At 40.2% G+C, this 25,242-nt stretch overlaps 1 protein-coding gene and 1 long non-coding RNA gene across 2 annotated transcripts in view; one reads left to right on the forward strand and one right to left on the reverse strand.

Moving 5' to 3' along the window:
• Positions 1-6,224: 6,224 nt before the first annotated feature.
• Positions 6,225-7,453, reverse strand: LOC117458198 (uncharacterized). Its single transcript, XR_004553417.1, has 3 exons — positions 7,406-7,453; positions 6,624-6,753; positions 6,225-6,536 (listed from the first exon to the last, which is right to left on the reverse strand). It is a non-coding gene; the product is annotated as an uncharacterized lncRNA (long non-coding RNA).
• An 8,580-nt stretch (positions 7,454-16,033) lies between these two features.
• Positions 16,034-25,242, forward strand: part of LOC117458443 (transmembrane protein 164) — a 33,204-nt gene continuing 23,995 nt past the window's right edge. The window contains exon 1 of the mRNA XM_034098919.2: positions 16,034-16,832. Coding sequence (XP_033954810.1) covers positions 16,401-16,832 — 432 coding nt within the window. The 5' untranslated portion in view covers positions 16,034-16,400. The remainder of the gene's footprint in view (positions 16,833-25,242) is intronic.

The following is a 25,242-nucleotide window of genomic DNA, read 5'->3' on the forward strand; positions in this document are numbered from 1 at the left end:
TATTCAAATGTAAACCGATCTTTTTCATATGGGTGTTTGGAGTTGTACCCCCTAGATCTAGTCTCTAGTAATTCTGCGTGTGCACCAGATTGAAGCATTTTACTTCAAAATGTTCAAACATTTCTTCCCGGTATGCCTGAGAAGGCAGATATGCTTGTTTTTCTCAACAAGAACTGTTTTTAAAAGTTGAACTGTTGTAGCTTCAGGGGTTCTCAGGTTAAAGTTACATAGCAGTGAATATAAACAGACTGATTAATGTGAATATTACTTTAAACTAACCTGTGTAAAAGTTTCTCGAATAAATGTAATTTTTTTGGTGGAAGAAGCATGTATCATTTTTTTACCCTGCCCCTCAAAGAATCGGAATCGAGAACCGTTAAGAACCGGAATCGAAAAGTAGAATCGGAATCGTGGAAATTCAAACGATACCCAACCCTAGTCGTTGGTCAGGGTACTGTGCGTCAGTAAGGGCAAAAGTGGAAGCAGTTGAGAGGTTTCCTCCGCCTACCACCAGGAAGGAGTTGGCTCGTTTTCTTGGCATGGTAGGTTATTACCGTTTTGTGAAAACTTCTCCTCGGTTGTTGCTCCCTTGACTGACCTGATAAGTCCAAGGATGAAGTTTAACTGGTCAGTTCAGTGTCAGAAGGCTTTCAAGGACGTTAAGGATCTGCTAATTGGCACTCCAGTGCTGAGAGCCCCGCGTCTTGAGGAACCTTTTCATCTGAAAGTGGATGCATGTAATACGCGTGCTGGTGCCATGTTATTACAGCAAGATGCCTATGGTATGGAGCTTCCGGTCAGTTACTTCTCACGCAAGTTTAACTCCTACCAGTTGAACTACTCTATTGTAGAGAAGGAGGCACTGGCATTGATCTGGGCATTGCAGCACTTCGAAGTGTATATATATATATATATATATATACACATAGGGAGTGGTTATAGGCCAATAGTGATATACACAGATCACAGAATCCCCTGACCTTTCTACAGTCTTTGCAGAACCCAAACCAGCGGTTAATGAGATGGTCCTTATTTCTACAGCCTTTCCATTTGGACATCGGACATCTCAAAGGTTCCGAAAATGTGATGGCTGATGCTTTGTCGAGAGCAGTACCTTAAGGTGGTTTTGTTCCCGTTTTCACATTTTTTTTTTTTCTCCAGCGTTTTCCTGCTCTTTAATTGCTTCCAGGGTGCCTGGTTGCTGAGTTGGTTAATGTGGAAAGTAGGCAGTGGTAAACTAGGGTAACAGTTACACCCGGGTAAGCTTTGTTTCTTGTATTAGCTGTAAGTATAAGCTCTGTTATTGGTTTGGATATTTCAGTGTCTTGGGGACACTTGTTTTATGGGGGGGGGGGTGTGACAACCCTGTGCTTGTCCACCAGGTGGTGCTGCTGTAACCTGTTATGTTTGTAATCAGCAGTGATGGGACCCACCTGTGGGACTTGATTCCAGGATATAAGAGGGCTGCAGAACAGGCTCTCGCTCTCTCGCAGCAGGACACTGCTCCTTTGTTCTGTTTTATTGTTGTTTGTAACCACTGTGTTGCATAAAATAAATGATTGTTTTGGGCAACTCCGGTGTGGAACTGTTGTCCTTATGTTGCAAGCAGAGCCAGCTTGTAACAATTGATAAGCCTGAAACATGCACTTGTCAAGGTTCAAAGGCAAATTTTGCAAATATGGCAGTAGTCATCGATCAGCTTAAGATAAGATATACTTTATTGATCCCAAGTTGGAAACATTTGCGTTATCGCGAAAAGTGTGGTGTGTGAAGAGCGGGGTTGCGTTCCGATAATCCAAAAATCAGCTCCTAAATTCTAACCCTATCTCCTATTCCTTGATCTCTGAGTGAAATGTCACGGGGTTAAGGGATAGTGGATAGGAGTATTCAAAAGGACTTAGGAGAAGAGACTGCGGTACTTTAGAGAATCCGAATGCACTTTCACTATCCGACGTGTTTATGATGCGCCAGCGGACGTCATTGTGTGCGTCTGCTGCTGTGGGGAAACTATGGAAACTACAGTTTTCTATACAGCGGACTACAACATGGATGTTCAATAAGAACGAGGGACTACTGTAAACTCATCTAGAGACTCTGCACCGTGCTCTGATGCTGTTGTTTTATGCTTTATGAACGTGGACAACAGAGAAACATATTCTTCATGACCAAAGTTGGAATTGAAATACAAAAGAAAAGTGAAAATTACGCTCGTCACCCTCTCCCTCCGGTCCACATTAATACAAATGATCCCAATACGTATGATTGTATGAAAATATCTTAAAATAAATACAAATGTATTTATTATAAACGTTAGTCCTTAACACCTATCACTGTGTATATCACCATTCAAACATCTTTTAAAAGTTGAACAAACCCCACACAGCTCAGTGAAGACTGTGAGATGTTGACTTTATTTGATCATTTCAGTAAAAACTAACGTTCATATTTCTCTTTTTGATTATAATACTGATGAACGTTCTAAACAAAGCACTTTGGCAAGTTACCACATACGTTTTAGAATGCTTAATAAGCACCGTAACTTTCATGATATCATTTCTCCGTCATCGTTTGTTGACTGTTGTGTGATGGCAAATGCTGTGGCTGCAAGGCATTGTGGGGCAGCATTTTCTCCTCTCCTTTCGGTAAGGGAGGTCCAGTGATTCCTAAGCTAAAGGAAGTTTGAAACCTCCTTTCCCTTCATTTAGAGAATTGGAACGGCACTTAACATGGCTGCCACTGATGTACTTCCGGGTCATTTCACTTGGTTAGGAAGGTTCCTAAGCTAATTGGACTATTGGAACGCAACCCAGGTGAAGAGGAGGAGAGAGACCCGTCCTAAAACCAGGAAGTAAGCTGCGCATGGCTTCGCTCCACAAAAAAGCAATGAGATTTCTCCATAGGATTTTATAAAATAGCTCAAAATAAGATCTGTGGGAAACGTAGCTGTTAGATAAATGCACGTTTTGTTCAGCCGGATAATATCCACATGTCTACCCTACTTTTATAATTTTCAAATCATAAATCCATCACTTAGATTTATGATAGACTTTTGAAACTACAAGATAAGGAGGGCTTTTACAAAAAAGTAAGAGATTTTTGTCCAGAAGGATAGGCAAATGGACTTCATCTTCAAGTCAAGGTAAGACCGCAATTTTATTGAAAATGGGATCTTACTAAGGGAGAACAATTCAATATTTAAATGATAAAATTACATTTTTTTGGGTATCCTTCTGTTGAACTGTCTGTTTAATTTAAAATTAATTGAAGCATCAGACTAAAGAGGCTTTTGAAAATAATATTATATTTCGATTTAGGTCAAAATATAATATTTGTAAACCTGAAGAGTCAGTGCCAGTGCCTCACCAGCCATGAACCTCACTGCAGAAGCTTATATATAGACATCTAAGTTTTTTGTGCCCCACCACTTTTGTACATATAGAAACGCCACTGGTCACATATTGTATGCAGAAGTATTATTTTAAGCAACACATTAAGTTGACGAAACACTCGAGTCAAATGTAATTAAAGTCAGATCCACTCGTGTCTTAGACGGGGCAGTGATATCATAAACCTGTTAATGTACGCATTCAAACACTTTTTCTGTTTCCAGCTGTATTCACCTTGCAGGTGCAGCTGTGGCTTTTATCCTGGATAAAGTGTTTAAGTCATGGATGTTTACATTTTAACTTCATATGTGTCTAATATAGTTGACTTTTCATTCAGGAAGTATGACGCTGCGCTGTCAGTACGCTTTCCATGTTTGTGATTGGTCAAATGTTGCTAATCCCGCCCCTTTCATATGAACGCGCATTCAGCCGGAGAGAGAAACCCTGGGTGTTTCTCAATCGCAGGTACGCTTGCTTGGTAGCACATGTCTTCCGAGTCACTTCCTTCAGAAGCTAGGCAAGAATCCTTCCTGGTATTCGGAAAACGAAGAGTGGAACAGGCTAGCAAGTGTGCAGGTGTGCGTCATATGAGAGGCCCCGCCTTACATTTTCCGCCACAGATTTGGGGAAATTGGTCCGTGCGTAAAGCATTGTGGGGATTTTAAGGACGCACAGTCTACCCATGTGCAGCCTCGACATTTCCCCCAAACCAAGGACGCGGCCTCGGTGGAATTCCAAGTACACTCTTAGAAGGGATGTGTCGAATTTCAACACACCTACAGAGTGTGCTCAGAGACAACACGTGTTGTGTTGATTTATGTTGATTTTACACACAAAATGTGTTCCATGCCCCTAACACACAATGTGCACATTTTACACTGTCATAAATGTGTAACCAAGATGAACACACTCATTTCTTATTTCTGCACATGTTGTGTTATATTTCTTTAACCAGAATTAACATTTGATTGTGTTATATCTGCACATTGTGTGATTACTGGAAGTACCAGGTGGTGGACATGGTTTTTATTCAAAAATCAAATGCAAGAATACATTCATTGGACATTTATTTACAAGGATTTCATTAGCACAATATCTCATTAAGAAAATAATTTTTAACATTTAAAAACATTAATATTTTTCTAATTCATCAAATTCGAACAGAACAGATAATTCATAAAATCACACCTAAAAAAACCTTGGTTAAAACAAACTTAATCTTCAGCAAACTATTGTTGCATGAACATAATCGTCAAATGTTTAATATCACTGAGTCACTACAAGCAGATGTTATTAAATATTAATATTAAATATACAGTACTTAAGAGTTTTTATTATGAAAATGCCAAAACATTTGAAGTCTTTGACATTGCGATGTGTTTCCATCCAGCTGTTATCAAACAAATATTTAATTTGCACAATATTTCATTAAGAAAGTCATTTAAACATGAGAATGTTGTAATTCCTCATGTTCTCTCGAGAATAAACAGATCAGTTTATAAAAGCCCACCTAAAACATCTTATACCTCGGATTCAGATAAAGCTTGTCAGTGCTAAAATCCGAAAGTAGATCAAGAGGTGTAACATCAGCAACATCGCCTAATGTTATCATTTCAAAGTCTTCAGTTTCTTGCATAACGTATGCAAAGAAATGATCATCAAAGTATTGAACTTGCAGTATTCTAATGAGAGTGAAATGCCTCACAGTGGGGAATAAGTTGAATCATTTCCCCAAAGAAGTGCTCCCCTTGATGCTGTGTTTGAAGGGGCAGCACAGATCCAGTCCTGTATGTCCGGCCCTGTATGGTCAGCGAATGTGTGACATAAATGATGCTATTCATCGTGACATTTCCATCTACGGCTGATTTCAGTCCCTCCAGTATAATATCAGCTTTTTTCAGAGAACCAATATTCACAGGGCAGGCATTGTCGACGTTGCACTTATTACTAAACGGCATAGGCGGAGTTTGACATTTGCGCTTGGGGGGGCAAACTTTTTTACTGACATCAGTACACAGTCCCAACTATTGCGTGGGGGTGCTACGGATACAGTAGCAATAAAGCCAGCATTCACCGCACTGTATGACTTTTCCACATACGAACATAACTCGTCCCGTCATGCACGCCTCATGCTCATATGGAAGGGGCGGTCTCTCCCCCCAACAACAGTGCATTACATAACTGTAAAACGTATCATAACTGTGCACATCTTATACTTATTTGATACTATATCCCTTGGTTACTTGAACACGCTACAATATTATTAACCAGTGTCCTACCTTAGTGCAGAAGTAGACGCCTTTTTTTTACGTTCCGTATATGTCGACTCCACTATCCCCTCAGGTGACAGCTGTGTGGTTATGTCGTCCTCAATGTGAAGAACAGCAAGTGAGGAAAATCTTGTTCGTTGACCGCAGCCAGTTCCGAATTCTCCTCATTGCAGAAAAACTTCTCTCAGAGGTGGCAGATCCGATAGGCAGAGTCAGTGCCAACGAGCATCTTGTATAGATTTGGATAGCTGTCCTTTTTAACAGTCTTTCGGGTTAGGTAATCGCCGAATATCCATTACTGCTAATTCTTGTAATACAATAGCTGAATCACTTGTATGCAAAAAAAAGCGAGGGAAATGTGTCCTTAACGTCACACACACACACACACACACACACACACACACACACACACACACACACACACACACACGTCACAACATGCGACTGCTCAAAAATGAAATTATTTCAAACAAAACATGATATTATTCAGATTTGTATTGTAACAATCATTTTATTATCTCTATTAAAATATTGATATACGAAATATTTGTATTGGAACAGTTTTAGACGTAGTAATGCTGTAACATATTTCAGCCACTAGGGGGGGCAATGCCCCCCCTCAAAATCCGCATATGCTGAACGGGTCAGCAAGCTGGAAATGATACATCTGTTGAACCTGATGTTTCTGAGCTAGAGTTTTTGCCATATTTTCCTGAGGACAGGGTTGTGTCTTGCGTCTCTGACGTGTACAATATCATCACAGGACACACCCAGAGACGGAGGTTCCCGTTAGGCTCCATGTTGAGATTGACCCGCACGTAGAAGGAGTCGACGCCTTTAAAAGAAGGCGAGAAGAGCTGGGAGCACAGCTCGGAGTATCCTGAGGACAGGGACGAGAAATGCAGATGGATTAGTCTCACAGAACATAAGACTGAGGTTTCAAGAATACAGAAGAACACGGACTCACCCTCAGTGTTGATCCGGTGTTTGAGAGACGGAGGGTCGGCCCATCACTGCAGAGAGAAGTGTGCGACTTCAGCGGTGCACTGACCCAGCGAGACACTGCCTCAGCCCCCCCCAAACAAAACCCGCTCCAGCTGGACAACAAGAGAGAAAACATGTTATGTTTCAGCCTTACTTTCTTATGTTTAGGTGATTTTATTTCATGCCGTTTATATTTTGTGAAATCGTCGGAAGGGAAGGCCTGACGTGCGTGACGCTGCGTCTCAACTGCCGTAGCGACAAGAGGCAGATATGAAATCTCCCTTCTACACAATATAATATTTGCAAGTATAGAGTAGTGGCTGATGTTTTTAGTCAGAAACAGGTACACTGTAGTGTACACGTACTACTAATAAATAACTTTAGTGCCAAGTTATTTATTTGCGCTGTAAGAGACTGTATATTAACGCAGCCTCTGTCGGTCTTCTCACTCTCACTTTCCCGCCACATCTGGCCGAACAATGAAACCTAGCCAAAGTAGCTAGATAGCATTAAACATATAGCTGCTAATGCTATCAATATAATGCCAAATGAAGAATGATGGTCACAGAAAAGAGTGTAAGCCAAATTAAGTTAAAATAAATATAATAAAAAAAGAAGATGGGCCTAAAGGAAAATAATTGTCATCCAGGCAGCTAAACTCAAACAATATTTAGCTGTTCAACATTGGCAAAACATATTTATTTAAGTTAAAAAATATTTATTTAGACCCCTTGTTAAAAACGTTTTGTTTCTGTAACAACTTACCTAGTGTTAGACTCTCCTCCGCTGACACATCCATCCTCCACAGCAGCCAGAGGTGAAAAGGGCATTTTGGATATTTGATGGACAGTTGGACAGTTGAAAAATGATACATTTGAAATAACTCAACGGTGATTGGGCAGGACAGTGGACACACTAATGTGTTGGCTATGTGCATTTTATTTTACACTGTGTGTGTAAAATGCTTCAGAAATGACACTGAATGTGTTGAATTGCCTTTGACACAGCAGTGTGTTAAAAAAATGACACATTACTTCTAAGAGTGTATGCTGGACATTGGAACGGTCCTGCTGCGCCACTTGATGACGTAGCATCCTTGAAATATTAGCTTGGAAGCCAGTATCCTCGAGATTGAGAAATGGCCCCTGGCTTGTAGAGATGGCAAATCCGGATCCTTTTACGGACTCGGAGTCTTCTGAGTCAGTCATTGAAGAGATCCGGATCATACGAGTCATTTGAGTCATATGAGTCAGCATCACCAAGAGGGTAGAAATCCTACCGGTGAAACCAAAAAGTTGTTGCATTTCACGAGCATATTAAACTAACGTTACACAGTGTCTTTTGCTTTAATAAAAAATGTTGATCACAAAAAAAAGGGTTATTTTGTGATTTGGCTAATCTGAGTCTGCTGTTGACTCGTGCATGACGACGAGTCTGCTGGATCTCTGGATCTGCTACTATACGGTTACGGCTCTGAGTCCGCACAAGTCTGATTCTGATGTTGACTCGTGCACAATAGCCGCGGGATGCTGGAGCAGTGTCGCCAACTTGGCAACTTTCTCGCTAAATCGGGCGACTTTCCAAACCCTCCGGCTACTTTTTTTTGTCAAAAGCGACTAGCGACTTTTTCTGGTGTTATTGGAGACTTTTCTGGTGTTTGGAGAATCTGACGTGATGGCACGTAATCGTTACGCAGTTACTTTCCTCAATGAGCAGCGGGTGCTGAGCCCCTCCGCCGTCCCAAAGCACTCACAGGCAGCCTCGCTAGGCAGCTGCACTAGAGCAGAGAGGTGGCAAAGTGACCCAAAAGAGACACACTACGCGTCCAGACCATAGGTCCAGACTGAATATTAATCGCGCATGCGCAAAGCCATTGCTGATCCCGCCCTGGCTTGCAGTGGCCGTTTCTCAATGTCGAGTACAAATGCTGCAGAGCCGCTATTTCAAGTATACTACGTCATAGAGTGGCGCAGAATGCTGGGCATTTAACATGCATTTAAACAGTCCTTCGGCGCCACTCGATGACGTAGTATACTTGAACTAGTTGCTCTGCAGCAGTTTTACTCACGATTGAGAAACGGCCCGTGTGTCTCTTTTGGGTCACTTTGCCAGTCCCAAGCGAAGGAAGGTATCAATTCCATCCCACATAACCATTTTTTTATTTATTAAATTTGACTAATTCTTTAACAATACTGGACAAAATGTATGTATGTAATGTTGGTCTAGAGTAGACAAAGCATTAAAGTCATCAAGTGATGGCCAAACATTAAAAAAATAAGAATCAACAGAAGGAAGTTCATTTGTAGTTCTAAACACATTAAAGGTGGGGTAGGTAAGTTTGAGAAACCGGCTCGAGATACACTTTTTGTTATATTCCATGGAATGCTCTTAACATCCCGATAGCAATGAATATCTGAAGTGCTTTGACAAAAAATCCATAAGAAAATGTCATCTGTGGAAGCCGTAGTACTGTAAAAAGTACAACCAATCATCTCAGCCGGCCCGGCTAAAGTAACTGGATGGCCGACCTGCCTGTCAGCCTTCCATCTGTGCACAAACTTATCTCGTGCCCTCATTGGTCATGTGCGCGTGTGTGTGTGTTGGAGGAGGGGCTCTGTAAGGAAGTGGCAGATTTGTTCCGGCTGTGTATTTTCAAATTCTAGGGCACTCGAGCTGGTTTCTCCAAAATTACCTACCCCACCTTTAAGGGTGTTTTTTTCTTCACTTTTTGTCTCTCCTTCGGCGTCCATTACAACTACGTGCAAATGGCGGATTATGCAAATTAGGCGATGACGTCATTTAGCGACTTCCAGCTACTTTCAGGACAGCTAATAGCTACTTTCCTTACTATGGAGCAGAGCCCTAGAGATACTCTAGGGCTCTGCTATGGAGTTGGCAACACTGTGCTGGAGGCGGGGCTGCGAATGGTGTACATTTGAAAAATGTCATGTTACTGTTGTTGAAATCTCTCCCCACTTTTGTCCGCACCCCCTAAGTAAAATGACTTCCCAGTTCCAATATGGCGAGAAACTAGTAGATAGTCAAAGCCCAATGATTAATGTTGCTCTTACCATCCCACACATTTGAGTATTTTTCCCACAAAGGTAGAACTGTGAAGATAAACACTCCAAGTACACTCCAAGTGGATGATTACATCATCCACTTGGATGATTACATCATCCAAGTTACAAATAAAATGTGTAAAATGCATTCAACCAAGCCAGTCATGTACTAAATCATGACATTTATAATCTCTCTGTAAGGTACGAAGGAGATATTTTAATGGATTATAATTGTCAAGGTAGTTTTGAGATTAAAAATCCATGTGGAGGTGTGAAAAAGAGACAGGTATAGCCTCCCTGGACTCAAGGAGTCAATCATCTGCAATCCATTCCTTCAGCATCTCCCAACTTCTAAAAGCCTGACCTTTCCTCCCATTGATGTCTCTGAAAACCACGTTATTGTCTTTAATCGTAGCCATGTAGCGAACAAGTGCACTGCCTCGCAATCTTCAAGCCCTCGGAGCAGCTTCTCCTCATTGTCAGCTCTGACAGCCTGCTTCTGTTCCGGTTCAACCACCATCGCAGTAGTGAAGAAGTCACAGGAGCGACTCCACTTGAATATCCTCTGGAGAACCCTGCAGGGGAAGCTGCTGGTGTATTTCTACTGCTGCACCGACAAGAGGATTCTAGCCTACTGTAAGGTACCGTATGGAATGCCTGCTGCTCAGAAGTGGAGAGGGGAACATTCCAAAAGGTCACCATACTGACCCCAGTATCCTTTTTTGCTCTCTGCCCTCTTTGGAGGACACTAGAGTAGCGCACATTATAAAATAATGACCCTATCTTGGACACCATTTCTTTTGACCTGTTGACTATAATAAACGCTTCAGGAGAATTCAATCACAACAAATGAACTCAAATAATGTTTTACCCAGAGCCATGCAATAAACGAACACTGCTAGATAACATTAATTACTGTGACAGATACTTTACCAGATGTGTATATTCCAACTGAACCTTAATATCACTAAGCCATCTTACCATTTTAAATAGTCACAGCAAGTACTTTTCTTCTAAATGTATAACATTTATTTGTATTTATAATATTTGTTACTGTTTAATATGTATGTATCAGTCAGGAGTGCTGCATTTGGTTCTGTGCATAGTGCAATGACAATAAATACATTCTATCTATTCTGTGCATTTGCTAATGTAGTTTATCACAGCTGCCACTAGATCTTACTAAACATTGAAATCTACTGATTATACTTTCAACATTTTGGTCAAGGTTGTAAGGATTTAACCTGAGAAAGATCGGATCGATGCCATCAGCTCTGTTTTTGTCAGTGACGTATGATAAAGCTTTGGAATATTTAATTGAGATCAAATAATTTGCTTTGGACAAAACCAGCAGTCACGTGTCACCGGCCGCCATGTCTTATTCCTCTACTTGGCTTAAACCCGGGAAGTCTGCCAACATAATATTCATAACAACAACCAATTGCTCTAATTGTTTTCTCTCAAATTAGCTTGTTTGATGGTGTGTCGTTTTTCATCTGCCACGGAAGAGATTGCCTCGTAATCTTGAATGATTTCCCGAGCATACAAGAGCAGACTGTCGGATGTAAATATTACAACAAGGCCATTCATCTGCCTTTCAGTTCCCTGCTGCTGGGACAAGCAAAGACTCCAGGGCTTCACAATGACTAACGAATGGGGATTGGAAATAAATATGTTATGACCCGATGAAAACTTAATATGGGGAAAAGTTTACTCTTGCTTCTAATGAGGGGGAGACACGCATACCCACATATGGGTGCTTGAACAAGACAACGTGTTATATGATTCAGTGGGACATCACATTGGTGTGTTTGGAATGTCTGTATACAACAAAACTGGGAGATATGACACAACAACAAATTCTACAATTTCTACAATGTATTTCAGGTACTCGTGTGGCTTATTGGAACGGCTGGAGGATTCGATTGCCCTGTGATGAATCACATTAGCATATACCTCCGAGAAGATTTTCAGCTCTGTTTTTGTTTCACATGCTATAATGTGGTCCACTGAGCTATACACAAATGTTGATGGTTCCAACCTCTTCAGTTTGGGTTTTATCGTTTGTGTGCCCGAAGTCAGCCCACATATCCTGAGGTTGATACCATGACATACTTGCCCATTCAACTCCCTCCCTCAAAGCCCATCCCCATTTTCCCTGTGGAGATGCATGGATGAGCAGGCTTATTCTCCTTGTGGGGTGTTCCCCATGCATGACTGATGTTTAGATTAATATCCTTGACTGATTCCTGCTCTGCGGTGAGGAGAGGAGTAGGCCTATCATAGCACAGCCGCCCCCTCAGGAGACCATTGATTTTCGCACCATCCTGACAAACATAAACCTTCTGGACCCACAAGATACTTTATTTGTTGTCCATTTAGATGCCATCTCCTCAGGCCCTGCTGTCCTTATCTGTTTTATAAAAATAGCTCTTCTTTTTTATTGCAATAGACTTTGTTGAATAGAGACTGTTTTGTTTTTTTAAATTAGGAATTTGAATGTTAGCACTATTTAAATTATGAAAATGTAAACATACGCACTGCTTCAAACATTTGTTTGTTTATTTGTTTGTTTTTATTTGGAGCCCCCATGTGGAGTTTCCCCTGTAGCAGATCTAATCCTCCAGCAGTCCACACAATACACTTATATGAATCAAGACAATATTTAATAAACAGAACTAAAGAAAAACAATAAAAGCAGTTAAAAGTATATTGAAATAAATTGAGGCAAAACAAACTAAATCAGTGTAAACATTAAGATTTATTTAATTTATTTAAATGATGAACAAATTATACTATGACATTAAAATTATAATTGCAATCCTTAATAATATTGCACATTGAACAGCTACAAAGCTAGAACCTAGCATTTCTCTTTATTTAAAAAAAGTCACTGGTTTAATATTTATTAGGTGCTTTTTCAAATATCATCCAAAAAGTCTCTAATAGAAGATGCTGAAACCCACATAGGGAGGAAAAATGGTAATATCGCCCCCTGGTGACACTACCAACACTAAGAAAAAGTTTGTTCTTTTTGAAAATGGTTAAAAATTGTAATTCAGTACCAATCAAATTCAAAATGAAAATGCATTTTGTAATGATGTTTGTTTGTTGTTTGGTTTCATTCCAATAGTCTTGTGTGCAGAACAGCAAGTGCAGACGTTACAGACAGCGCTGACAAGTGTGATACAGGCTTCTGTGCATCTGTCCTCGTGTGTTTTTGCCGCTGATATAATCCATTTCATATTTGAACAAGGGGTTGATTCAGTTGTGGCAACACTTGGCTCGTCATCTCTGGAGTGTGGAGAGTCAAAGCAGCCTTGAATCCTAATGCTTGGGTCGGCTTGGAATCCAACGTGCAGCTCTGTAAGAGCTTCAAACTTTTATCAAGGACGATCCGTCTTCATTATAGATAGGCCTAGTTGGCCTTTTTTTGGAAAATGACACATAAAGGTTGAAATACGATAGCCTTGAACCAAACACACAGGTATCTTGTGTATCAGAGTTTTTCCTCCCGGCCCAGCTATTACCTAACACCACACCTAAAGGGTCTTGAATTCCCCAAGTTTCCTCTGTCTGATGGTTTTTCCTGGGTTCAGTATCTGGAGCCAGGAGAGCCCGCCTCTCTCTTTATCCCTCAGGATCAAGTGCTTGGAAGCCGGTTGATCTTTAGCCTTCCTTTCTGCTATACTCTCCACAGCCTGAAGCCAGGACTTTATAGCCCTCATTGGATTATAAACCGAGTCATTCTTTTCCCTTATGGGACAGAACAGACCATATTACCCTTTTAACAATGTTAAAATGGGGTCCATTTTATTGGCAGAAAGTCATGAAAGAGTTTGCTGATGAGACCGTTTCCTTATGGAATGATATCAGGGCGTTTTAGCTCCTGAATGGAGGCCTGCATCACCCTATTTAGTGGTTAATTGTCTTAATTTAATATCTTTAAAATCGCTTTTCTGCAAATATGAAACTCAGAAGTGACTGGAATGGTCAAATGATTGGTCAGATCAAGTCATGGATAATAGATCTATGGTAAAACACTGTCTGAAATAGAAACCACTGTTAATATAAGCTGCATGAACTTCAAAAAGGGTAATATTACAATAATGATTTGGTTATTTTTCCACACAGGAACTGTTTTTCTACTACAATAGTTTAATTTCTTCTCCTGCATTTTATTTATTCTATATATATGAATTTTTAACTCACCACTTTCCCTCCTAGTGAATCCTTTTTGTGCATTCATCAGTCATTTATGTCATTAAGAAATAATATGTTGGTATAAAACTCATCTTATTCATGCAATTATATGTAAGACTAGAATTGCATTACACTCAGTCTCTGTTTCAATCTCTTTCCCACCAAACCAGGATGCCATGTATTCCCATATATTTGCATAGTAAAGCAGTTTTACCCACAATTACAACACCTCAACACAGAGTCATTTGCTGGACTTGCTTTCAAACACTCCGAGTGCCACACACATCCGTACACTAATGGAATTATGTCAGCGTGTGGTTGTTTAAAAAAAACGAGCGTCGGCCAACCAAAGCGAGCACCGTGGGAGACATTAGATGCATCCCAAAGCTTTTTCCTATTCTCCTCTTCTCTCCATGTCAGTTCATTCCCTGCAACCATTTCCATTCCACTCCATTTCTCCTGGCTTGTTGGAAAAAAGTATTTGCCACATTGAAGAATATCCCAAACCAATTAGTGTGGAGAATACGTCACTGCCTCCTGCTATGATGGCAACACAATGCCAAATGAGCATGAAGGAAACTGGCTTACAAATGAGTTCTCTGTGGACTCTTAAATTAGCAAGTTCTGTATTCTGTAGTTCAATTCAATCAGACGTTGCTGTTCCTCAAACTTAATGAAGTGATTTCAAAGACAAACATGTAGGTCCCATCATAATCCAAGTCATGCAACCTTCCTAGGGTGGATCGTTTTTGTCCCTATTACTGTAGGAGTATACATGTGATGTGATAACTTTCAGGTATTTTTTGGTCTGGTACATTTGTGAGGACAGTTGAAAAGATTAAACAACATAGCATTGGTCAAAAGAGCCCTGCTGTTTTCCTCTAACAGTAATGGACGTGTTCCAGAGTTATTAGTCCTCTAATTACCTGCTGAGAGCCCTCCTCATTTGAAGTGACACCTTGTCATTATGTTGCAGTGGGTATGGATTGTTAAGTCTGGGCTAATCATTAATGGTAAAAATTACAGTGTATCATTCACAACTTAAAAAAATACAGTTGCCACTTATAATCTTGACATTCATTCAGAACCAGAAACATGTAGGCATTATGCTTCAATATTTATAAATAAAAAGAGTTATGGAGATATACAGTAAAGTAAAGAATATGTTTGTAATAGTCTAAAATCATATTATTGCTGAAAAACTATGATAGGTGTTTAAAATGCAGGAATTGAATACATACGAATATGTAATTGTACCGCCGTGTGTAGTGGCTGTGTAATATTACTATACACTTTGTGTAACTTTGCTCAATGTCTGTTCAACTACATAATATACGGGATGAAAATCTTTCAACAGAATTTCTCTTGCTGATAATCAGTCTCAAGAAACCCATGTGAGAATCTGTTTTATGGTATGGTATTGAAATACTGTACGTTTCCCTGTAGAGAAGGAAACCCATTGATAAATAATTGTTCCTTTAAAGATTGTCATTATCCCCAACGTGTGATGAAATAAGTAATATTCCGTTGGCAAAGTAGCCGCTATCTGAGAAATAGAGGTTTAAAACAGAAACATTACTCTGTCTGCATTTACCTGGACTTTATTTCTCAAATGCAACAATAATATTGTTGTTTCCAGATTGTTCATGAACGCACCATCACAAAGCATCACATGTGTTGGGTTTCCTCTTGGTTACAGAGCTTTGAGTTGAAGCCCTCAGATTTGCCTTCCAGGTAGAGTAAACCATGTGTTAGCTGGGATAGTGAAATAAGAAAAAGATAAATCTACCATAATTTAATTTCACTTCAACATTCGTAAATACCAGCAGTGATGTTTTCGATGTATATCTTACTTGTACAGTCAGCATTTGTATTGCATTGAGTGCAACATGATTGTAATATTACAATTATGATTAACACCAATCAGCTAGGTCGCAAAATTGACCTCTCTAGTTAATTTACGTATACATTTGCCCCGGTTTCTGCTACTATTAATTTCACACTAAAGAAGCACTGCTGAATTCAGCACCTTGGCTGTGAACTAATGAGATTTGTGGTCCGCAGCCTGAGAGGCTAAACTCTGGGCTTACATAAAACCCATGCTTCATTTCAGCAGGGTAAGATTGGTTGCTAAAGCTAAGCTATCCGGTGTCAGTGTTGTTGCTAACTCAACCTCCTGCAAACTGCCTTATAGTTTGATATGACTAACAGCACGTAGCCGGCATGCTAGCTTGTTGCATACCATGCCCAAGCCAAATTACTTGCCCGGGTCAGCTAGCAATTGTGTGAGGGACGTGGAATAATTGCCACTATCCGGTACCAGCAGCAGGGTTTTACCAAAGCCGCCTCCTCCTCCTGCTGCTAGCCGAAGTTCCTCATCTGTGTGTGGATGAGGTAGTCGGGTGTTTGAGCTAGCTCTAACACACACCGAGGCGGTGGATACATGTCTACCACTCAACCACGAGACAAGACACGAAAGGGACATTTTGCAGTTCATGTTTCGCCAAGAAGTCAGTGTGACGTCTTTTATTCCATCTTGTTCGTATCTGTTTCACTACGAGAAGAGGAATATGTCCAGATATAACATATACAGCCTGTTGGACTGGCTCTATGGCGGGGTGGACCCGAAGTTTGAGGGCAACGGGGGCCCGGACTGTGCCGCCTTCCTCCCGCCCCAGCAGCGCATCAGTGAAAGTCTGGTCATCGTCCTCATCTCTTTAATAGAGGTTTGGGTGGCGCTAAAGAAAATAAACCTCTCCAAAGAGCACCGAGTGGTGGGAAAAGACTGCGCGAAGGAGGACAGTCTGGGCAAGAACTTGTTGCTGGTGGCTCTTTGCATGACTTTTGGAGTGGAGGTTGGGTTCAAATTCGCGACCAAGACTGTGATCTACCTGCTGAACCCCTGCCATGTCATGACCATGGTTCAGGTAAGGATACTGTGTGCACTCCAAAGCAACAACCATTACATTGATATGAACACCTATTTGTGTTCCTTCACTTGAGTAAAAGTGGTCAAACCAGTTTAGAATAACTTTTTTACATGTAAAAGTTCTGCTTTCAAAAAATGAACTTATTTAAAGTACAACAGTATGAGTATAAGTCCCAAGTAGACGTCCCATTTCACAAAATATATATTATATATTTAAAAGTTTGATGCATTAATGTGTCAATCGGGTTTTGTATTATTGTGTTGCATTGTTGGAGAAGCCTGTGGCCTAAGATTGTCAACGACATAATTACTCTGTAGTAGCTATGTTAGTTTGACAATAAAGAACCTTGAACCTTTATGTTGCAGCTGGTAAAGGAATACTTTTTTCAATTAACGTTTTTCTTAACCCATAATAATTAATGATAAGTTAGTTTCATTGTTATATCTTGTATAATGGATCTGATCCTGATTTTTAAAAAAGTTAAGTAAGAAAGTAAAAAGTTTAAACTCATCCCTCTTTCCTGTAGTGAGGGCAAAGCAAAAAGAGGCAGGACATGAACAAATATTTTATTTTTTTAATATTTAGCAGGAAATGGAAATGTCTAAGTAAAATAAAAGTACCTGAACATAATACATTAGTACGGACGGAGCCCCCCTGGTGACATTGGTGATAAAAATATGTATACGTGGCCACGTAAATTCGGCAAACATAAACATAAATGATCGTGGTGAAGATGATGATTAAATTAGAATTAAAAATCGAGAGCATTTCCTCCGGTTCGTTTTTGGAGCCGGCGGGCTTCCTGATGTTTTTTGTACAGTAGTTGTGGACTAACCAACATTATTTTGTTAAATAAAAACATGGTGATGTTTTGTAGCCTAAATGATTACATGTCTCTTATTTAGCACATAGTATGATCCTATCCGTGACATATGGATCTTAACAAAGATCCGCCATACATTAGTAGCCTACCAGACATAAATCTACCGTACTATATCAGAGGCCATGATCACAGTGGCAATATAATAACAAACTGCCAGGTGTGTCGTATGCACAGTAAATAGGCTCATCAGTTAACACACCTTTATTATATATCCTCCTGAGAGGAACTCAGTACACTAACTCCTAAGATGTTCCCTTACTATAATTAATTAAAAATATTGAACTCACAACACTGGTAATTACAAACGTAACCATTTATCTTTCTATAAATTAATAGTGTTTGCGTTGATGGACGCCATTTTGAAATACAATGAAATTATCTTTTTCAAAGCCACATATTTGGGCTGGGACCTTTTATACAGTCTATGGCTGGGACACAATAAATAAAGCTTCGCCAGTTTATAACCGATGAAACATGATGGTATTAGAATAATCACTTACATGTGATGTATAGGATGCTACACAGGTCACTGTAAAGATAAAGTGTCAGAGGAGAAATAAGCAAGATACGTGATCTGTTTAATCGCCATGTAGGTTCTCTTTCATTTATCAGCAGCAGATCAATAAGTGTCAGTAGTATCAAAACAATAACAGTGGCAATATATATATATATATATATATATATATAATAACAACAATAATAGGTAGGCTCAGCAGCAGACACACCTTAGTGCAAAGTTATGTGTCAGTATTAATAACAGTGGCATATATATATAATAATACAGCTTCTTTATTTTGTCCCGGCATGACTTAGCGCTGTGGACGATTCCCATGGCCGCTAACTTTACCGAAACACACTGGTACATTTTCACGTTGGAAACTGCCTTCAGTAGAAGCTTCTGGATCCCGTCCTCCGAGTAAATCTCCAGAAGCACCGACACATCATCATCACTCCACCGCTCCGCTGATTTATTTGGTGTTGCCATAGCTGCTTTCACAAAAATAATCTCTTCGTTGGTGCGCTGCGCTGAGATTGTAATGCGAGCAAATAAATGGCGGCTTCACAAAAGTTTTTGGGAGTTTGGGCGTGGTTTGCATTCCGCCCAGCCAATCAGACACAGGAACCTTTTTCTCCCACGAAAGTCCCTGCTCTCTAGCAGGAACTAAAAAGGGGGTAAAAAAGGTTGTCAGGAACTCATTTAGTTCCCGGGGCTTTTTGGTGTGAACGCAACTAAATCGTAGTTCTCAGGAACCTTTGTGGGAAAAGTACTTGGTGTGAACACTGGTTGGTATTTTTACAATCAGTGTTACCAAAGTACTTTTTGCTTCCTTTTTATATGCATATCAACATGCTTTTCCTTTTTAGCTCTACAAAAACCAAAACTGTTGAACAAAAAAAGTTAAACTGCAGACATACTCCTTTTCTTATCTGGCCTTCTTACGTACACTTTCACAGCACGAACATGGGTTGCAAATTCACAATAATCACAGTTGCTAAGCGGAAGTAGTCCACACTGAAATCGCTGCCTCATAAAAAGACTTGTGCCGTCAAGTTCAGCCCTTAGGGTATGCAACCAGAGCTGGGCGCCATCTGATTTGAACAGGAATAATTGTTTATGACTAAGAGGTGATGTTATGAACAGCTCTGAGGCTACTACTGAGGAGCATTGTAGTCTGAGCTGAATGCAAAAGTGCACAGGAAGCGAGTCAAGTTGGATTGATGTTGTTGTTTTGCATTTGGTTGAGTTTGAACCAGAGGTCGAAAACAGCACAAAGGTTCTCTGTTTCCACTTCCCCCATGAGTGTATGCAGCACCTGCATGTTTCTCCTGCTGCTCCTGACCTTCACAGTATATGGTTGCACACCACGGGGTCATGGCAACGGATCACTGCCAACTGTGTTATAATTAGTGGTGCATGATAATTACCGGTCCGATAATTATTGGTCTGATATTAGGAATTATGACGTCATCCCGATAAACCCGATAAAAGTATTAATAGCCCCGATAATATACAATATATTTTTTGGGTAAAAAAAAAGAAAAAAATACTGCGGTGTGGGTGGATTGGGATGAGGGGCGCTTATTTTTCACTCGGCTCCTCCCGTTTTGCCAGTACTGTGGTATTAGTGGTTTAGGAAGAGGGGAGTTTTTCACAAATCCAGCGCTCCCTAACTCATGCCTGGCTGTGACGTAAATGGTGTGCGGCCGTGAAGCCAGGACAGTAAACAAACATGTCGTCGGTAGTATGGGACTATTTAAAAGTTTCAGAGTTAGATAGTTCGCTTGCTATTTGTATTAACAAATGCAATGCAGAAGTTCCACGAGGAGGGAAGAAGGCAACGAGCTATAATACTTCCAACCTGATTAGTCACCTGAAACATCGCCATCGCTACGATGGTGTGTTAAAAGCGTACGAAGACGCCTGCGCTGCTAAACTAGCGGCGAATCCAAAGCCAGCTGCAAAGGCACCGGGGCTTTTACCTATCGACGAGGCTTTTGAAAAAGGCAAGAAGTTTGCCAGATTTGTTTGGGGAAATAAATATGGTCACTTTGAAGAGTCAAAACTGTTCTTGGCTTTGTTTTATTCATAGTAGTAATGCTCATGTCATTTGCTCACTACTAGTCTTTTTTTTACCACCAGGTGTGCAAAAACTACAGGTACATTTAATATATATATATTATATTATTATCGGTTATCGGTCTTGAGAAGCAGGAAGTTATCGGTATCGGTTTCAAAAAACCAATATCGTGCATCCCTAGTTATAATGTATGTGTCATACACATGAGTTATGGAGAACAAGTTAAAGGCATGTCCCCTGATTATTTCAGATTGCAGGACAGTAGTGTTTGATAGATGGTGGAGAGGAATGAATAACTTTCTGTGATGAAGAAGTGACTGATGGGGGTGATATTTCCCTTCATGAATGGATACCAAGGTTAAAATAATCCACAGCAGGCATTCCTCATGCTTTTTGACAGTTTGGTGCAGGGGGGTGAGACATATTTAGATCCTTTTTAAAGCACCACACTGGGATTACTCCAGTATACAATAAAATGTTCATTGACACTTTTACATTTAATCTTTCTGGGTCAATTAGACTGCTGGGTAATTGTGTATACTACAATTTACTTTAGTAGATAATTACCGTTGTGCTAATTCAAACTCCTTTGATTTGCTGTTGGGAGGTTTATCTACAATCTGTAGCATCAATGTGAAAGTGAAAAACTGCCCTGCTTTTCAGCTTTGTGTGGATGCAACTGATCCTGAGGAAGTAGGAAACATTTTCAATATGTAAAGGAAAACTTGATTTTCCAGTTTATCACAAATATTCAAATACATGGTTTTCATTGAACACGCTAATATGTCAAGTAACTAAAGCTGTCATATAAATGAAGTGCAGTATTGTTAATATTATTTCCATCTGAGATGTAAGAATTTTAACATTGCATAAAGTGGGATAGTAAATTACAAGTATCTTTTTATTGTATGTGTAAGTACTTAGAAGTGATAGTTCTACCATCGGTTGAGTGTGATCGTAAGGGGAAATGTGCAGAAAAGAAGCAATGTTTCGAAAAAGGAAGAGGTGAAAGTTACAGTTTTCTTGCAACATTTGACTTTTGAGACAGGATAACTGTAAGGCAGAGTGTTGTTGATCAAAGGAGACGGCTCTGCAGGGATTGCCTCCAGGAGTTGATCTGTTCAGTGGAATAGGGCCTGGAGATTGACTGTATAATCAGAAACAGAGGTGCAACAGGGAGTGTGCTCTCCATTCTGGCTTTGTTATTGTTTGTGGGCATAATGTTGCAGCTGTCCTCCAGATGATTTCTCAACCAGAGGGCTGGAAGGAGAGTTAATGTTTGTCAAAGATTCAACAGCTTAGTAATGGTGAATGTTCCCAGGATGATACTTTGTGCAACTGTATTTAGTGTGCTTGTATTGACTCATTTTATAATCTGATCAAACCCACCAGTTCCCCATAACAGTTGGTGGATTTACAGTAAATGGGTGTGGCAACCTTTTGTAGTTGCTTTCAGACTAACCAAATAGAGAGGAAGCTCTGTCATACGTATTGTCTCTTTTTCCTGTCTTCCCCTTTTTAGCTTGTTAACCCAGCAACCATGCACAAAAACTGTGCACCAGGAAGTTAGAGAAGATTATAGTACAGAATCATGAGCACATGTTACAGGCTGGAAAAGGTTTCCACTTGTAAAGTTCCCATGATGCCTTGCTGCCTGGCAAAGTGTTCAAAGTCAAGTGTTGCTGTTGCTAACGTTTTCAGTCCTTGATTAATCAGCACTGGCATCTACTTCACTTGTGTGTTGATAGCATAGCCACTTGACTGTGTTTCTATGCTGCAGTGTCATTAAAGCAGCCCGTCTGCTAGATTGCTTCATTAGCGTTGGCTTTTTTCTGAATAGTTTCAATATTATTACAAAATATTCACAGAACACTAATCCTTACTGCGTCGATTGTCGCAACAAATGTATTTGTCATGCATAGAGTGGCTGTGTCCAGTACCACATGAGTTCACACAAATGTAAAAAACACCAGGAGATAGAGCATCACTTGGCACAAGGTGGGCGAGAGGTGAAGAGTTCACTGTCCACTGAGTGATGAGTCCAAGCCTCACATCCGACAACCACGATGTCTGTTTCATCCACATGGAACAAGAGCAGGCCCACCGCCAAACCGACAGACGTCGGAAATGATTACTGACTGCTCAATTTGACTGTCATCCATGTTCATGTGAGTCAGTTCACTATGGCAGGGGCACAGTGTTTCTTGATATTGTTTTCTTGCATAATATCAAGATATTTAGAATGACTCTGCAGATTTCAGATTTACCCTAATAAACAAAAAATCTAGATCAGTATGGTAACCTCTGAAACCTATATATCTTTACTGTAATGCAGGCTTTCAAAGCAGGAGAAACACTTCTAATACAATATCAGAAATCTAGGATGATAATATCTAGTCTAATATCCCAATATTGAAATGATGCATAGCCCTGGTTGTGGGGGACCAACTATTTTGTTGGAAATAAGGCCCATTCAATGCTTACAGAGGATAATAATACGAAGTCAATAAACCACTTTTTGGTTCATGTTAATCTGATTTGTCAGTTGAACCCATTCTTTAATTCATTTACTATTTAGACAAGTTAGTTAAACTTTTCACTTCAAAGCAAAACAACTTAATTTGCATCTATCTTGTCTATGCTGACGCAAGTCAAAGCTCATTCACGTCTTCTTGTTTCACTTCTCACTGCAGTGTTTCCCACAGATCTGAAATATACTTGGGCGGGCGGGGGGGGGGGGGGTTCCCGAAAAAAAAGAAGTTTTGACAACATGTTTATTTATTGACTTGTCATTCCTGTATAATCATTTTGCGCAAAGATGGCACTGTTTGTCAGAGCACTTCATCCTTCTGGGATTTCATGAAGAACAGCTCCAACGCCTGTGTGTATGGGAACACCTCTGGTGCTGGTCCATTAACTGCCAGTGTGGTGGGTGAGGTGATGTGCAACAACATTAACCTTTCTGTTGGTCGCTTGTTAGCAGACCCTTCACACGATGGCAGAGCGAACAGGTACAGGCAGGGCCCATAATGATAGCCCTATAGTTTAAATCTACTACCCACACATGAACATATGGAAATAATGTATTTATAAATGTATTTAGGAACCTATCCATGTGATTTTTAGTGGGGGTCAACCTCAAATCCTCTATGGGGGTCCAGGGGCATGCCCCCCCGGTAAGATTTTATTTTTCATTTTGGAGTTAAATGCATCAATCTGGTGCATTTTGAGGGGAAAATATAGACTAGATCTATGGAAACACCTATATTAAACAGAACTGTATACATTTCAATAATCATAAAATCATGGCCATAACCAATAACATAATAATAATAATAACTGAGATTTCGCCTTTCAAGGGACCCAAGGTCGCTTTACAGGAATTGGGGCGAGCACACACAAAACAAAACAAAACAAAGGTCAGACAGACAAAACAACCCTTTCCAATATGAAAAAAACACTGAAACTTGTTTATTAATTTATTTTTGGTTCATTTATAGTTGTGAGTGTGTCTGTGCTCCTGAATCAGCCTCTCCTGTCTCCCTCCTCTCCCCCCTGCTCCTCGTTGAGGCAGCAGCAAAGACTAGTTTTCTCTCAACAAGTTTTAAAAGTGTATCTTACCTTTTTTCACCTTAATATGTGTTTACATAACTGGTGACCACACCCTTTGAGACCCACTGAGAACTTAGACTAAGTTAACTATCTAAACACTCAGAGAGTCCTTTACCTCACCTGAGCTGAGGTTATCCCGAGCTTGAATGACACACAGAGATCAATCAAGGGCTTTGATTTATGATCTGCATGACAGTGGCCATGTCGGCAGGCCACATCATGTGGACAGCCAGTCACCCTGTGTGAGGCAGGCCACTTAACAGGCCAGAAGGAGGCGAGATCAGTGCAAGGGAGCGAGGGATCATTGTCCACAACTTAATCGATCGCAGATGGCGTTGTGGTCACGGACTAATAAAAAAAAAATTATTAAAAAAAAATTATTAAAAAAAAACAAACCTAAATGGGTCGCGAAATATACTTGGGCGGCCGTTAATATACCTGGGCGGCCCGCCCAAGTATAGTCTATGTGTGGGAAACCCTGCACTGTATCAGCAATATAACAATATCAATGATGCAACAAATGTGAAAACTTGATTTGTTTTGCTGTTCCTATTTCTTTTTTTTAAATGCCAATAATTGGTTGGCCAATAGCAACCGTCATTTGTCATTGCTGGAAAGTGCTGTCCAACATACAGTATAGGGATGTTAGAATGGGTTAAAGAAATGTCACTGGCTGGTGTTTAAATGACTCACTGCCAGACACAGAGACTTATCAAGTGAACTTTGTTACCTTGCACATATTGCCACAACTCCACTGATCCAATACAATCATGAGAGACACTCTGCAGACTCCATGTAACAATATGTCAACCCTCCTCAAAAACAGGCAGTTGGCCTTTCTGCTGCAGCTTTTAATGGGTTTAATACAAGCTTTAAATACTGCACACTGCAGCAATGACCATATAGACTTGGTGTTTTGTCTTTGCTTTATGGGTTGAAAGCTTGCCTATAACTTGAAGTACCGTGCCGTTGTTAAGCTGTGCGCAGCAAACATGCACCATCAATATAACGGAGTATAGTATCAGCATTATCTTTAACGTGCCCTCATTTATCAGCTGTGGCTATAACCTAGGAGAATGTTTACTCAGTCATTCAGATCACTCTCAAAGCACTATACTGTATCACTTAATGACTACACTTGTAAAAAGGAAGTACTGCTTATCCGTAAGGGGTTCTGTCAATCTGTACGCAATTGATTCAATTTTCATTCTACAGTCACACTCGTGTTGTATGCTTTTACCATCAATGTAACAGAGTTATATTATTATTTAGTCCTTCACACCCCTGTCCAGTTGGTGGCGAGTGTGTGCATATTAAGTAGCTATTGTCTAGT

The sequence above is a fragment of the Pseudochaenichthys georgianus genome, chromosome 14 (assembly GCF_902827115.2).
Source record: "Pseudochaenichthys georgianus chromosome 14, fPseGeo1.2, whole genome shotgun sequence".
In the NCBI taxonomy this organism is placed as follows: Eukaryota; Metazoa; Chordata; class Actinopteri; order Perciformes; family Channichthyidae; genus Pseudochaenichthys; species Pseudochaenichthys georgianus.